At 41.4% G+C, this 14,722-nt stretch overlaps 1 protein-coding gene across 6 annotated transcripts in view; it reads left to right on the top strand.

Moving 5' to 3' along the window:
• FGD4 (FYVE, RhoGEF and PH domain containing 4) overlaps positions 1–14,722 on the top strand; it is a 113,328-nt gene that overhangs the window by 51,041 nt on the left and 47,565 nt on the right. Inside the window, exon 1 of one of the 6 annotated variants that reach the window (XM_082240480.1) lies at positions 10,269–10,471. The exons of the other annotated variants lie outside the window; for them this stretch is intronic. Coding sequence (XP_082096606.1) covers positions 10,447–10,471 — 25 coding nt within the window. The 5' untranslated portion in view covers positions 10,269–10,446. Of the gene's footprint in view, positions 1–10,268; positions 10,472–14,722 lie in introns of those variants that run through there. 6 annotated transcript variants of the gene reach the window in all.

The following is a 14,722-nucleotide window of genomic DNA, read 5'->3' as shown; positions in this document are numbered from 1 at the left end:
TTCAACTTCTGAGCAGTGAGGAGGTGAGAACAGCATTCCATGTTGGAGGGGAAATGAGCTGACGTGGTTTTTGCCATTTCTGGGCAAATCACTGAGATATAATATGATTTGTACTTTTGCAAGCTAAAGTAAAATTCTGATGTTTCTCCCCTTTTCTTCACTTCCTCGCAAATTGGGAATTGTGGTGACTTAGCACTAGTAGAAAGCGCTTACATTCAAGTTGGGGCAATGTGTTTTGCCTGCCCAAAACTTGTTCTCGTTTATGTACTTTCCACCATTAGATGCATCCTATTTTCTTTTAGAAGTGTGAAAATGGTAAGATGATATTTTGCACAATCAGTGGCTAAACCAGGAAAAACCCCAATAAAATTGCCTGCAAAATGGTGAAGGAATCAGTTTTTCAGGGAGGTGTAATTTCCTATTTCTGGGTGTAGTTTTAAGGTGCCTCTCAAGCAGAGGGACCAATGGTTTGACTCTGTATAAGGCAGCCTCCAATGTTCTGTAAAAGACTGCTTGTCTACTGCAGAGCTTCCTCTGTAATGCACAATTGAGGTAGGGACTACAGTATTCACACACTTGACCCAGAACATGATCCAAAATATTCAGGGAATTCATGCCACATGCAAAAAAGTTCCTTGGCACACAAGCTAATGTGGAAAAGGTTCCTAAAGGCAGAAATCTAGTGCTCCGCAGTTCTGTGTACAGTCATACCTTGGATCCCAAACACCTTGTGAGTTGAACGTTTTGGCTCCCGAATGCCGCAAACTCAGCATTGAGTGTTCCAGTTTGCAAGCTTTCTTTGGAATCTGACATGGCTTCCATGGCTTCCGATTGGCTGCAGGAATTTCCTGCAGCCAATCAGAAGCCGCACCTTGGTTTCTGAACGCTTTGGAAGTTGACTGGACCTCTGGAACGGATTCCGTTCAACTTCTGAGGTACCACTGTACCTTGATATTGTATACACTTGAGTTTTCTTTGTTAGCTTAAGTTTTCTAGAGCTGCTTTGTTCCTGGGCAAATCAGTTCACACCCAGCTTTAGAAATAAGCACTGCATATTTCTGTTGGTGGGGAAATTCAACCAATCCAGCAAAGTGATATATTAGTTGCTTCTGATTTCTTCACAGCTAGTTGTTTCAGTTATATTCTGCTGTTAGCCAGGATTTTGCTTTTTTGATCAACATAATCACACATGACAGGATGAAGCTGCTGTTCACTCTGTGTTCCTTTTAAAAATAAATATGATCAGATTGTAAAAACTGAATTTCTTTCTTCTTCCTTTTGTCTTTGGCAATAAAATGTAACTATGCAACTAAGAATGAATTCAGCTTGGACCAGCTCCAGGTTTATGTGGACCCCGAATCAAGGCACAACAATCCTGAACTGGCCGTGTCCACATTCCCTTCCTGGTTTCAGTGGACCATTCAGCTATATTCACTCAAAAAGCCTTTGCTTCCACACAGTCAAAGCACAGACAATCAAAGCAAGTTGTGCAGCATTCAGTGAAATAGGAGTAAGCAGGAAAGTGGTATTTCTCATCCTCCCTGTAATGACAGTGGGGTGAGGAAGTCTGATATGGATGCAGGCTTCTTATCCCCCTCTGAATGACTACCTCAATTAAGAGGGGAATATATGGGGGGGAATCCTTCCATTGGTCATTATTAAAGCCACAGTTTAATAGCCTGGATTAAATAAATAATCATTGGTCGTATTTTCTTTACCAATTAATACCTGCGTTTTCAGTTTAGGTTTAGATTTTTAAAAGGATCCTCCCCCATGTTGGAAGCTGCTAATCTTGTCTGCCTGGATGCAGCTGGCTGTTACTAACAAAAAAATCAATGTTCTGTCCTCTAGAGTGCATCAAGTGACCTCTTCTGCTTGTTTCCTGTGCTGTGTCTTTAGTTTTTGTGTGTGCAATAAGAGTCTGTTTCATATTTCACAAAACAGGCCATGCTTCCACATGGTGCTAACAGAAAATATAATGTAATGACCTTAGAATCCTAGCTGGAAGGGCTGTGTGAGCCTCGTTTGCCATGCTAAGACAGGAATGTATTGTATCTGAAGGATGCTTCATATATTATGCCTCATATGGAGATCCACCCCACCCCCCAAGAAGGAAATTCTGCAGCACTTTTAGGAAGTGTTTCATTACTGAATTCTATAGGCTTTTCTTCCTATTGAATCTAAACATATATTGCATATTATCCCGTCCATGGATTTTCAGTGTTTCCAGGGAGTTGGGCAAAAAAAATATGCACTCTCAACATTGGTTTAACTTTTGCGATGGGTGAATTCAAAGCTTTGAGTCGGGTAGGCTAACTATGAGGTGGCTTGGTTAACATCTGGTCAGCATCCCAGTGGCAGGGGACAGGGGACAGGGGAACAGTGCTACATCATGACGTAGAATTCTTAGGACTATCCTTGTTAGCCATCTGTCCCTTACTTCACAGCACATGCAGAAACCACCTTCTTGATCATTGGACCTACTATTGGTCTTGTCTGCTCAATCCGCCAGAGCCTGCCTTCTCATGAAGGGGAAGTCCCTATCTCACTGAGGGTTTAAAACTCATCGGCTATCCTTACCTGGTTTTGCCAGCTAGTCGAAGCCATTTTGCAGGATGTGGCTGCTGTCGCATGCTGACAGCTTCTAGGAGCCACAGGTGAGAGCTGAGTGGGGACCAAAGCCATTACCAACCTAGCAGATACTACATTGGTGAAGGTTGTACTACATCATGATATAGCCATGGTTCCTATGGGGCATTCTGTCCCAAATGAACACAGGTAGGCTGCTGAGGGCAGCTAACCTACCACCTGAAGCAGTGACAATTTGTTCCCTTTGGTAAAACGCCTTTGCCACCTCCTCCTTAAAATGTTAAGGCTACCTGCATCTGCAAACTCTTCTGTTTCCCTTCCCACTTTATGGGGGACAGAAAGGTCCCACAAATGGATACGTGTGTGTGTGTAATATTCAACATGGCTTGACTTTAAACCTGTAGCTTATTCTAGCCTTTTATGTGAAAGCTATTATCTGCATATTGATCTGTTTTTCATGTCACTTGTCCAGATGATTTAATTCTATAATATGTGAGAACATGTTCACAGCAGTCAGATGCCAGTTTTTTGTTGTTGCTGGGGAAATGCAATGCTGCATCAGAATCTAACATTTCATTTGAACACATCGGCCCAGGGCATGATGAAGGTGACCTCTCCCTACTTGTTGTCTCCAAGAACTGGAAATGATATTTTTATCTCTATCTATTTCAAGTTATATTTTATTTGTTATAGCTAACAAGTGATTAGTGGAACAAAATATTGCAATCTGGACGGCTCTTGTTCAGTGTTCCAGCCCAACCGTGTTATCTTTAAGGATATTGCATTCCTTCCACTTAGCATTCTCAATCCTCATTAGGCTATGTTGGAGTTTCTCCTCGCCCTTAGGATTTTTAACTTACGGAATCATTTTGTCTATGTACAGATATACACAAGGAGAACTGAGTTCACATTCACTGTTACAAACTATAGGATAGCTCATTACCAATACATTCTGAATTTGTCTAGTCATCATATTTTGTATCAATTGCATACATTACTTACATGTAGTGTGAAGCAATATTTCCTTCTGTTTGACCTGAACCTAATCACAGTGTTTCTTTCTGTTGTTCATAACATAAACCCAGCCTCCATCAAAATTGGCTGAAAAACAGGAAAGGAATCAACAGACAGTTTTCACAATGGAGGGAAGTAAATAGTGGGGTCCCTCAAGCTATCTGCATGTGGACCATTGCCGTACAACCTGTTCATAAATTTACTAGTGTCAGGGGCAAGGTAACCCAGGTTGCAGATGACCTGAAAATAGTGTGCCGTCCCATACTGATTGTGAAGAGTTCCAAAATTATATTGCCAAAGTACATGTTTAAGTGATGGGGTTTATGGTTTGGAAATCTAAAAGCTCTTTAATGACAGTCAAGGAAAGATGGGGTACAAGTGGTATTGTCTTGGGGTTGCCCTGAGAGGGAGTGATGTCCACTGAGAGGGATGATGTCTACTGGTGGGATGTTTCATTTTAGTATCTAGTGTTCTTGCTCAGCTGTTCTCCTTTAACAGAATTGGGGAGAACAAAGGGAAGAAATATCAAGTTATGGCTTTACCTTATCTTATGACTTCAAATGCAAGCTCTTTCAGCTTTACTTGTCTTTTAGGAGGGACCTAGGAGTGCTAAGACCTCCTAGCAATAATGGTACGAGAGGTGCCACTGATTTTTCTGATGGTGGGCCTGAACGGGCCTGTCAGCTGTGGGTTCACCATTTAGAAGCACTAAGGACGGGGGGGGGGGGCTTTATCTCTGGCCCTGCAGATGTCATTGGATGCCAACTCCCATCAGCCCCAGCCAGCATGACCAGTTGATGCAAATTATGTGAGTTGTATTCCAGAAACACCTGGTGTGCCACAGGATAACCACCTGTTTTTCGTATATGACCTTTGATGGCCATTGAGTCACCATGAATTGCCTTTGAATTGTTTCACTGTCGGATTATTTTCTGTTTAATCTTGAAGACAATATCCTCTGCTTTTATCCAAAGGTTTTTTGCTTTGCCTCTGTCACAACCCTTGATCATATATTTTGATTGTGACCCTGAGGGGCGTCGATAACTTGTAAGCTGCTTTGGGATCCTTGTTCGGCTGAAGAGTAGGACAGAAATGTTTTAAATAAATAACAAATTTTGAGATTGATGGGAATTCAAGGAACTCCTTTGAGATAGACTTTTTATGCGAGGGGCATTTCATACAGTACAGAGACTTTTCTTGGCAAGCTGCCGATACGTTCCATGACAGACTGGTGTTCCTCTTTCAGACGCATTGTGGCGGGAAGTTGGTATCTAGTTTGGACAGAGGCCTCTTTATCTTGGAAACTACTACAACATACATACAACATAAAAGTTTGAAAATTGTGGTCACAATGAGGCCTTCCCTATCCCTAGTGGGAGCCAGAAGATTTATCCAGGCCATCTGATAATAGAAGCCACTATTCCTACATGGCCCTTGCGAGCAATGCTTTGCTGCTACTTACAGAAAGCCCTTTTTGTTTTGATCCGGAATAGAGCCGTTGCATATCTTGCAAGTCTGTTTTCCCTACAGACTGGCCGCTTGTATGAAATAAGCATTGCTTTGCCCTCATTTAGTCTGAAAATACTGGAGCCTTGCCATAAAACCCTCCATCTGCCTATATACAAATGCTTTTGTAAATGGAACTTGCTTTCTGCTGTACAGGCGACAGCCATTTTGCACGGTGTTTTTGTTCCCGATCCCCAAGTGCGTAGGCTGAGCACATATAAGCACACCCCACCCTGTTCCATCCCTGTTTTGCTTTCTTCCAGGTCCAAAAGGACCCACACATCAATTGGGTGTGCCTAAAATGGTTGCCGCCTGTATGCTACAACTGTTTGCTAGTTAGGTTCTCTGTATTTCTTGACAACTCTTCTCTTCTGGACAAGTGTTCATATTTTTTGAGATTGGGTAGGGAGTCTGTACTGTACCTTACCCAGTGATAAAGGAAAAACTTATCCCCATTTATCTATATAGTGATGAACTGGAAGAAAAGTCCCAAGCACCTCTGACTTAAACTCGCCTAAACTTGCTAATCTTTGGTGGGTCAATAAATTCTATTCATCACAAGCTTTATCTAACCACTTCTGCTGAGAAGGAACTTCATTACACACCGTTTATTGACTAGTATAGTGTTTGCTGCCAATAACTAATAGTGAAAATATCAGAAACCATTATTCAGTTCTATGTGTGTATGTTTTCGTTTCCGAGGTGAGTTCTAAAGAAAAATTGCAAGACATTCCAGGGGCCACCCGGGCTCTGAGGGATTGAATCTGGAACCTGCTGCATGCAATGTTCTTCGGCTTCTTTTAATTAAAACTGGTGTTGCATCAGAGAAACCTAAAGAAATGTTAATGTGGAGAGCAATTTAAATGGAACACATAACCTTTAAAATGGAGAACTATTAAGCTCTTTGTTTCAGATTGTTTAAAAGATCTGTAGGATACCTTCCTCTTAAAAATAGGAGCTACACACACACACACACACACACACACACACACACGTGTGTGATTCACACACACCTCAATGATTCAGTGTTATTTTATCAAGTAAAATGGGATGCAGGTGGCACTGTGGTGTAAACCACTGAACCTTGGGCTTGCTGATCGGAAGGTCGGCGGTTCAAATCCCCTCGACGGGGTGAACTCCCATTGTTTGGTCCCAGCTCCTGCCAACCTAGCAGTTCGAAAGCATGTCAAATTGCAAATAGAAAAATAGGTACCGCTCCAGTGGGAAGGTAAATGGCGTTTCTGTGTGCTGCTCTGGTTTCGCCAGAAGCGGCTTAGTCATGCTGGCCACATGACCCGGAAAAACTGTTGTTCACGACTGGACTTAACTGTCGGGGTCCTTTACCTTTAGGTAAAGGTAAAGGGACCCCTGACCATTAGGTCCAGTCATGGCTGACTCTGGGGTTGCGGCGCTCATCTTGCTTTATTGGCTGAGGGAGCTGGTGTACAGCTTCCGGGTCATTTGGCCAGCATGATTGAGAAGGCGATTGGGCCGCATCTGGACCCTGGGCCTTAGGTTGCCTACCCCTGGTGTAGTCGTTGAAAATTCCTCATAATAATGGGAGGGTGATACTTTGTTGTTGTAAATGGGAATTTGGCTTTGGGTTCTGCCACATTGAGCAGCCTTGGAAGCAGTTTGTAAACAAGGGCTCCGTGGTGGGGGTGGGGACACATGGGAAGAACTGAATCTGCATCCCACATACTCCATACTGTCTTCTCTACAAAGAAGCAAATACATTGATTCTTGAGCTTTTAAAATTCTGTTAATAGAAAGGAGTGTAGGAGTAACCACTGCACCAACACACCAATGGGCACAACAAAAATTATCGTAGTTTGATCTCTGATCACCACATTGACATCTTTACAATAGGAATGTGTGAATTTATTATTACCATTTCAAAGTGGAGGGATCTGAGCTTTGCCTGCTAGGCGCTTGAACAGCTTTATTTCATTGACCTTGGTTAGTCTAAGCACTGCTAAGTACAAAATCAGTTGTAGACTTTTTGGATTAGATTAATGAGATGGTCAGCACTGTATCTCCCTTAATCTCTCATGTATCCCCTTATCTTTTTAATCATCCACGGATAAAGCAGTTGATCTCTTAACTTTCCTTTTAGAAAACTGAGGTTTCTAGGAATGATAGACCAAGCTTTTAATTGAGAGTGAAATGGTTTTCACATAAGCCTGTGCCATCTTTTATACTGAAGACTTTTATTTTCCCTAACTATGACATGGGTTTGTAATAGCATACCTGAAACGTGTTTCATATGGTATGGCTGTGCCCCTTAATTTCACCTTGTTGCTTCAATCTAAAAATGCCAATATGTAGACTTTATTTTTATTTGAAAAAGTTGGTCTTTGATTTCAAAATTACCCCATTGTTAGGCCCAGCCCACTTCTAGTGTCGACAAGTTTCAGGGATGTGTTTGCTTACCTGGGTTTAGTTTCCTTTGGAAGGACGTCTTTGGTAGCTTACGGTATTTCACAATATTTATTTGTAAATATAAAGTTTGAGTGCAAGGAAAAGGCATAGCTTAAACCAGAGGTCAACAACCTAAGGCCCATGGGTCGGAAGCGGCCCGTGGAGGTCGTTTGACCGGCCCAAGAGCCACCCCTTAACGGAGCTGCCCGTTTGTGCACTGCGCTAAACCAGTGCAGTGCGGCGCGGGAATTCGCTTCTGCAGCGCCAGAAATCGCGTCTGTGCATGCGCAGATGCTGGAAATCGCAGGCACGTGCGCTCACACGCATTCGCAATCCGGCCCACGGAAGGATCTCTGCGGGACCAATCCTGCCTAGGCAAGATAAACCTTACTGACCCCTGGCCATAAGCAGACATCCTGAGTTCAGCATTTGTACATTAGCCTAGAAGAGACAGCAAGCTGATTTGGGACTATGGTAGTTTACAGAGCCTCCAATCAACTTTCTATGTCTCTCAGTCGGTCCTTTTCTCACTTTTTTTTAAAAAACACAGTTTTTGTTGTCTCACACATAAACCATAGTTTTTAGTTGTTGCAGGTATACCATGTGGTGGAAAGTTTGAAGACCCCTTTTAATGTAATTCAAATGCTCAGAACACTTGAAACACATTGGCATGGTTGCCCAGCACCCCTGTGTGAGAGAGGGGGGACCCCAGGTACATTGGAGGGGGAGCCAGGGGCCTGTGATTGCCTGCTTTGCAGTGGGCAGTGCCGGATTTATGTATAGGCTAAGTAGGCTGAAGCCGAGGGCCTTTAAATCTAGGGGGCCTCCCCAGCCCACCCTCCCCCCAGCGGGTAGTCTCCCCTCTCCCAAAATTGCAAACCCAAGACTTCATGCGATGGCAGGGCAACTCGGGCCCAGCAACTATGAGACCTGGGGCCAGCCAGTGCGTCCCAATTTGAAACTCTAGGGCCCAACTTGATTTTTTTGTGGGGCTCTATGGGGCAGAATCTTAGAGATATAAGTCCATGTGCTAGGTCATTATCACAAGGCCAGCAAAGTCCTTCAGAAATCAGACCTGTTATTGAGTTATTGTGCAAGTTTGCAAACAAATTTTGATGACGTTTTCTGATGTCCTTTAGAGGAGAAATTGTGAATTGCAGAATTTTAAATACCCATCGTCATCCTTGGCGTCATTCAATTTTGTTTATAACACTCTTTCATTTTCTTCTAGTCGTGAGGGTGGGGGATTGGGAGGGGCCTCACAAGTGGAGTAGCCTAGGGCCTTTCTTCATCTAAATCCAGCCCTGGCAGTGGAACTCCTGAACATATGTGCAGGAGCACCCACTACATTGCCCAGCAGTCTCCCTGCCTGAGCTGGTCTTGGAGGCAGTGTTGAGGGCTCCCAGACAGTTGATTTGATGGGAATTCAACATTCATGCCAAGGCGATCGGATCAGAACTTAATGGCTGCCATGATGGACCATGGTGATGTACCTGGAAGTGAATGTGGCCCTCAGATTGAAAAAGGTACCTCGCCTTTAGCTTAGTATTGCATCCCAAACCAGGCTTGTGGTTTGTTACATCCGAACTGAGGTCTGTGGTGTGTCTTGCTTCGAACAAACTATGACCTAAAGCCAATATTTGTTCTGGAGAATGCAAACAGTAGGCTTGCACAGCAGCAATGGTGCTATATTCATACTCCTATAGTAGGCCTCTTGGTAAGAGGGTAGACTCCCTCTTCCTTTTTAAAAAAGTGAAGCCAATTAAAGTGGAGCCTATATGGCTGCTTATCAGGGACCTGAGTAGCTATAACATGAGACTCTTAATCTCAGCGTCATGATTTGAGCCCCACCTTGGGCAAAAAAAAAAAAAATCCTGCATTGCAGGGGGTTGGACTAGATGACCCCTGTGGCCTCTTCCGACTCTACAATTCTATGATTCCATGAGATTTCTTCCAACTCAGTTTCTATTATTTCTAGCAAGAAGTAGACAGCTATGAATATCCATGTTAAATCAAACAGCACAGGGCAATAATTTGGGTTTTGCAATATCACATTTGCTAGGTGTTGTTTTGGCAAAACTACGACTAGAAAATTTTCATTTTCATTTTTTAAAAAATGAAACTTGCTGAGCCTAGAGATGTTCCAAGACCAAAATTATTTGTGGGCCAGTGGTTTGGCCGTTTTGTGAGTAGTTTTATCTTTGCTAATGTGCGTCTAAATGCTACTCTGTTTTTATCTAAATGTAGTATGCAAGAGGGTGTTCCTTTCTGTTCACCACAATTTATACATCAGTGGATTTCTTAATAATTAGTATATAACCACAACTCTTAGTTTCCTTTTGATTTGGTTAAAAAAAAAAGTTTCCCCCAGTTCACCTCCAATAAGCAGCTGAAATGTTTGCTCATTCAGGGAAGTTGCTGAAGGCAAAATAACCACAAGTTTAGGAGGCAAAAAAGATACTGCTGGCCAGCTTGTGGAAAGAGCTGTTATTGCATTTAAACTGTGACAGAGTTCAGAGTTTTTAAGCAGCTGAGGCACTAGATGAAAACAGCCTTTGTAGTTTTACAGAATGCTTTTCTCCAACAGTTTGAAAGTTACATAAGTTGAACTTCCCTGTTAACTCTTTTAGCTGGAATGAAACCTTGTGCCCCCCCCTTCTTTCTCGTTTGCATGTTTGCCGATACACACTCCACAGCGCAAAAGCAGCTGTGCCTCAAGGGACAGTGGGTCTGGTCATGACTCGCCCGCTGAAGTGTAAACTTCCAGTGTCTAATGATTTTAGAACTCCTCCTAGATGTGGTCAGCAAAGCTCGCAGCTAAGGAGTATGTGAACCTATCATATGATCCTTGCTCATTGCGAAACTGAGTCTCTGCACGCTTAACGGCACTAGATTGACGTGTGTGTATCTGCATACATGACTGCCATGTCATCTGATCCAGGTAAAGGGTTTCATTCTGGTTTTGTTGCTGCTGCTGCTATTTTTGTGTGTTTACCAAAGTTGCCCTAATCCACATTCTTCCTTCCTGTGTGCATGCACTTCTGATAGTTTTAAGCATACCCAGATTCAGGAAAAACGTAGCTGTATGTTTGAAAATCTAAACTTTCACAAATGTTGCTTGTGTGTAATACTTGTGGAATGCCTTTTCTCTCTCTCTCGCCCCCGCCCTTTCTTAGTTTCAGTTGGTATTATTAGTTAGGAAAACATAATGGCCAGATAGTATAGCATGCATAAAAACTGTGTTTTGGCTCTCTTCTGTTGTTTTAGCGTGCTTGGAAGTTTTCTTGAGCAACTAAATGGATTGTTAAGTGATTTCTATTTCCAGTTGGGAATTCTCTGTTTACAGTCAAATCATTCCTAGTTCCTGTTCCTATAAATCATTAGTGATAGTACTGAGAGATCCATTACCTCTCTCATCTGTAAAATAGCTGTCCTTCCTGGAATGTTAAGAAACAGCTTTTCCTTTAATATGTTTGACGCAGCAACAGTTATCTATGAGTTTTGTGGTGCTAGTGTGAATTAAAATGCATGTTTGGTTTGTTACAACTCCCCCAGAAATGCTCATTTCCTTTGAGCACTTAATATTATATCTTCACTTGTGTACATTTACGCTTTTTAGGGGCAGATGGGTGTTGAAGGGATTAAAAGTCTGGACAATTTTAGGGGCTCTTGGTTCACTGTTTACCTTTTTTACGCAGTGTATAAATAGTTGCGTCGAAATTATTTTGGCTTTGTGGAAAGGAAGGGTCTGGAGAAATCAGTGCAAGAAGACACTTAAATATAATGTTGTTAAAAGTAATGATGTCATCAAGGTCTGGAAATAATAGATTGGTTGCCCGGATATATTTGGAGAAGAGCTTCCTTGCCCTAAAATTCTTCTGGTGCTTACAATTAAACATGAAACTTTTTAAAGAAAATGTTACATCACATTATTATTCATGCAGATTCATCAGATTTGACACTGAAAACCAACTGCATTGTTGGCCATTTTCTGAAGTTACTTTAATCCCTTATTTATTTATTAAATTATTTGCATTTTCAAAAACAGGAACAGAGAGCATATTTAACCCCCCCCGTGTCCCCCTCATCCCACTTTCAACTTTCTTGCCAATACAGCATGTATACATATACCATATGACTTTCCTTCCACACTTTTGCTTTTGGTTCCTTTTGCTTTTCTACTACTCCCTTATTCTTGACGAAATTGTCATGGCTGAAATTTACTAAAACCTTTAAAGGCAATTTGCAGAACATAAATTTGACTTCTGAGTCATGAATTGAATGGGCATTGAAAAAATGTCTCAGGAACATCATTGACATGCCAGCCAAGACTTGTAGATGCACCTAGCATTTCCAATCTTCTTGCAGAAATATCAGAAGATAGGGTTGTCTTTCTGCCCTCACAATCTGTGAAATCCCTGCTGTTGTGACTTGTTCAATTCTAGCTCACTGCTCTGGGGGATCAATATTCAGAACCAGTTCAGTAGACTCCCACCCCATTTGGTGATTCCTTGCTGGTCTGCTCTGGTTTCCAAAATGTGAACGGAAGGGGGGGGGGGAAGGAGCTTCTCACAGTTACCTTGGGGAAGCCCTTGCCTCACAATCCTCAGGTGGTTTGTAATGCATCCTGGAAAGGAATCACACATGTGCAAAGAATTTTTAAAAGAGAGAAAGTGCTGAAAGAATAAAAACAAAGTATCTTCAGAACCAGCACAAGGGCCTCCAGATAGCAATTAGATAGGCGGAGACTTGGTTTTTTTAAGCCTAAAATTTGGAGGAACTTCATATCTAAAGGCAATGTACAATCTATTTTCGAAGGCCAAAAGTAATTTTTTGTTGTTCTGTTTTCTTTTACATAATTCTCTGCTGGGATAACTTTAGTCAGAGCAAGGAGTTGGCTCCCTTCCAACTCCTGTTAAAAGAACGCACACTTTCTAAATAACTTGGGGATACCTGATCATGTATAGATTACAGAGAGAGATGTCTCTGGTGTGCATTGTACTTGCCCAACTTTCCTAAAACTAATGGTTACATTTGGGAGTCTTTGTGGTCACCGTTGTTTCCTAACTTCTTCTGCCATGTTGTGTTTTATTTATCTCAGTTGCAGACAAAAATAATCCAATTATTTTGATGCAACTAATACATAGCTAAGTTCAACTGCGCAGAGCACTGACCTGTAAGATTAGCTCAAGCTTTTCATTCAGTTAATGAATATAAATGAATGCTTTTAACATCAAATTTATATTGGAGAGCTTTCTGAGTTACTATAATACTGAGGCCTGTACTGGTGGGTTTAGTAGATATAAAGAAATGTTGCAGGTGACCAACTTCATAGAGCAGGACTTTCTTGGCTTGAACTTTGCCCATGAAGAGCAGCTGGAGGAGGAGAGGGCAGAGGGTGAAGAAAGAGCTGAGAGATGGAGGGCCCCCATCTTCCCATTCTTTGGACCCCCTGGGAAACTCAACAAACCTGCTGTACCTGGAACTGTAGACAGCCTGAGAAAGTACTGTCTACTTTGGGCCAAGTCTAGAGTGATACTTTTGTGGGGGATAGGGAAGGTGTAACTGTGCATTTTTGTAATATTCTGTTTAAGTTGTTTGTTGTTGCTTCAGTTTTCTGCACACTGCTTAAAGATATTTTTAATATATTAAGAAGTATAGAAATCCATCCATCCATCCATCCATCCATCCATCTCAATCAAGGGAACTGGGAAACCCATCCAGATGGACAGGGTATAAATAATAAATAAAAATATTATTTTCAAGGCAGAAACAGGAAGTGCAGGAGTGTTGATGAGACATCCAGGTAGATTCTTCATGTGAACACGCAAGAAGGACTGGCTGTTCATTTTCCTTCTGTATTGTATAAGCTAGTGGCTGTTAAGCTTGGCAAGTGTGCTGTGAAATAAGCAATACTGCATAAAGAGATTGTCACATAAGTACAGTGAAATTGCTGCTCTGTTATTAAAGCATTCCTGGACCTTGCTCTTTAACCAAACCAGAAAATGAATTCGCTATTCAGCTTTAGGGCTAACATTCATATTTAAAATTAACTACCATGATTCTTCTGTAGAAAAACACCAGCCAAAAATAGTTATGTGACTGAGATTGAATTCCAGGCACTCCTCCTTCAGAAGAAATAGGAGCCATAGGATGGGGATCATAGTTCAGGGTTGTTAAATTCCATTGAATTATTACATAAATTTCCAGTACTACATACTAAAGATCATGCATTAAAGATCGTGCACATAGTCAACCAATTTATATATTTAACAAGTATATTTTTTTTAAAAAGCATTTCAAGAATGAAGAAAGCAAATGCTCGTTATTGTGAGGAAATCGAGTAAAGCCACTAGGTCAGTATTTTTAGAAACAGGATGCCACAGAAAGCTCACACACATACTAGAAGTTTAAAGACTGACCCTTTTAATAGTAACCTTTTTTATCATCTCAAACCATCTCACTTTTCCGAATCAGTTAAAGGTTAATTATAATTTTTCTGCAGATAGAAGTCATATTTTATAACAAAACCATTTATTTATTTATTTGTTTATTTAAATAGCATTTTAATAACAGTTGACTTCTGTGTGTCTTTGCTATCCATTCAAAGATGAGATGGAAACTCTGTGGGTGAGCAGTTCCTAGATCAGGGGGTTGGGAAGTTCGCAGATTTTGGATAAGATTGCACTCCCTCTGAATTAACAAGTACATGGTAGTTCAGGGGCACTTCTAGAGCCATCTTTGGCACTGGAGGCCCAGGTAATTTCTGTGGCAAGATTGATATGCAAATTTGGAAGGAAACAACACTTTCTAAAGTAAGTGCAATTTGTTTCACGTTTTGTAACAATTCTCTCCCTTCCCACCATTTAGAATATTCTGGGAAAACTTGTTCTTATTACTCAGTTCTAGTTACAGGTAGGCAGCCGTGTTGGTCTGCCATAGTTAAAACAAACAAACAAACAAACAAAAATTCCTTCTAGTGTGCATGAAAGCTCATACCAATAACAAACTTAGTTTTTCTCTAAGATGCTACTGGAAGGAATTTTTTGTTGTTGTTATTACTTAGTGTTTGGGATAAAAATTATACATTAGGAAACTAGTTCCTGCTGATTTGCATTCTGAGTTCCTCAGTATTAAACTTTAACTTCCCACTGGAAATCCTTCAACTTTCGTTGCACTCCCTTGACCTGCC

This window comes from Podarcis vaucheri (assembly GCF_965113315.1).
Source record: "Podarcis vaucheri genome assembly, chromosome: 10".
Lineage (NCBI taxonomy): Eukaryota > Metazoa > Chordata > Lepidosauria > Squamata > Lacertidae > Podarcis > Podarcis vaucheri.
This window is presented reverse-complemented; position numbering and strand designations above follow the sequence as displayed.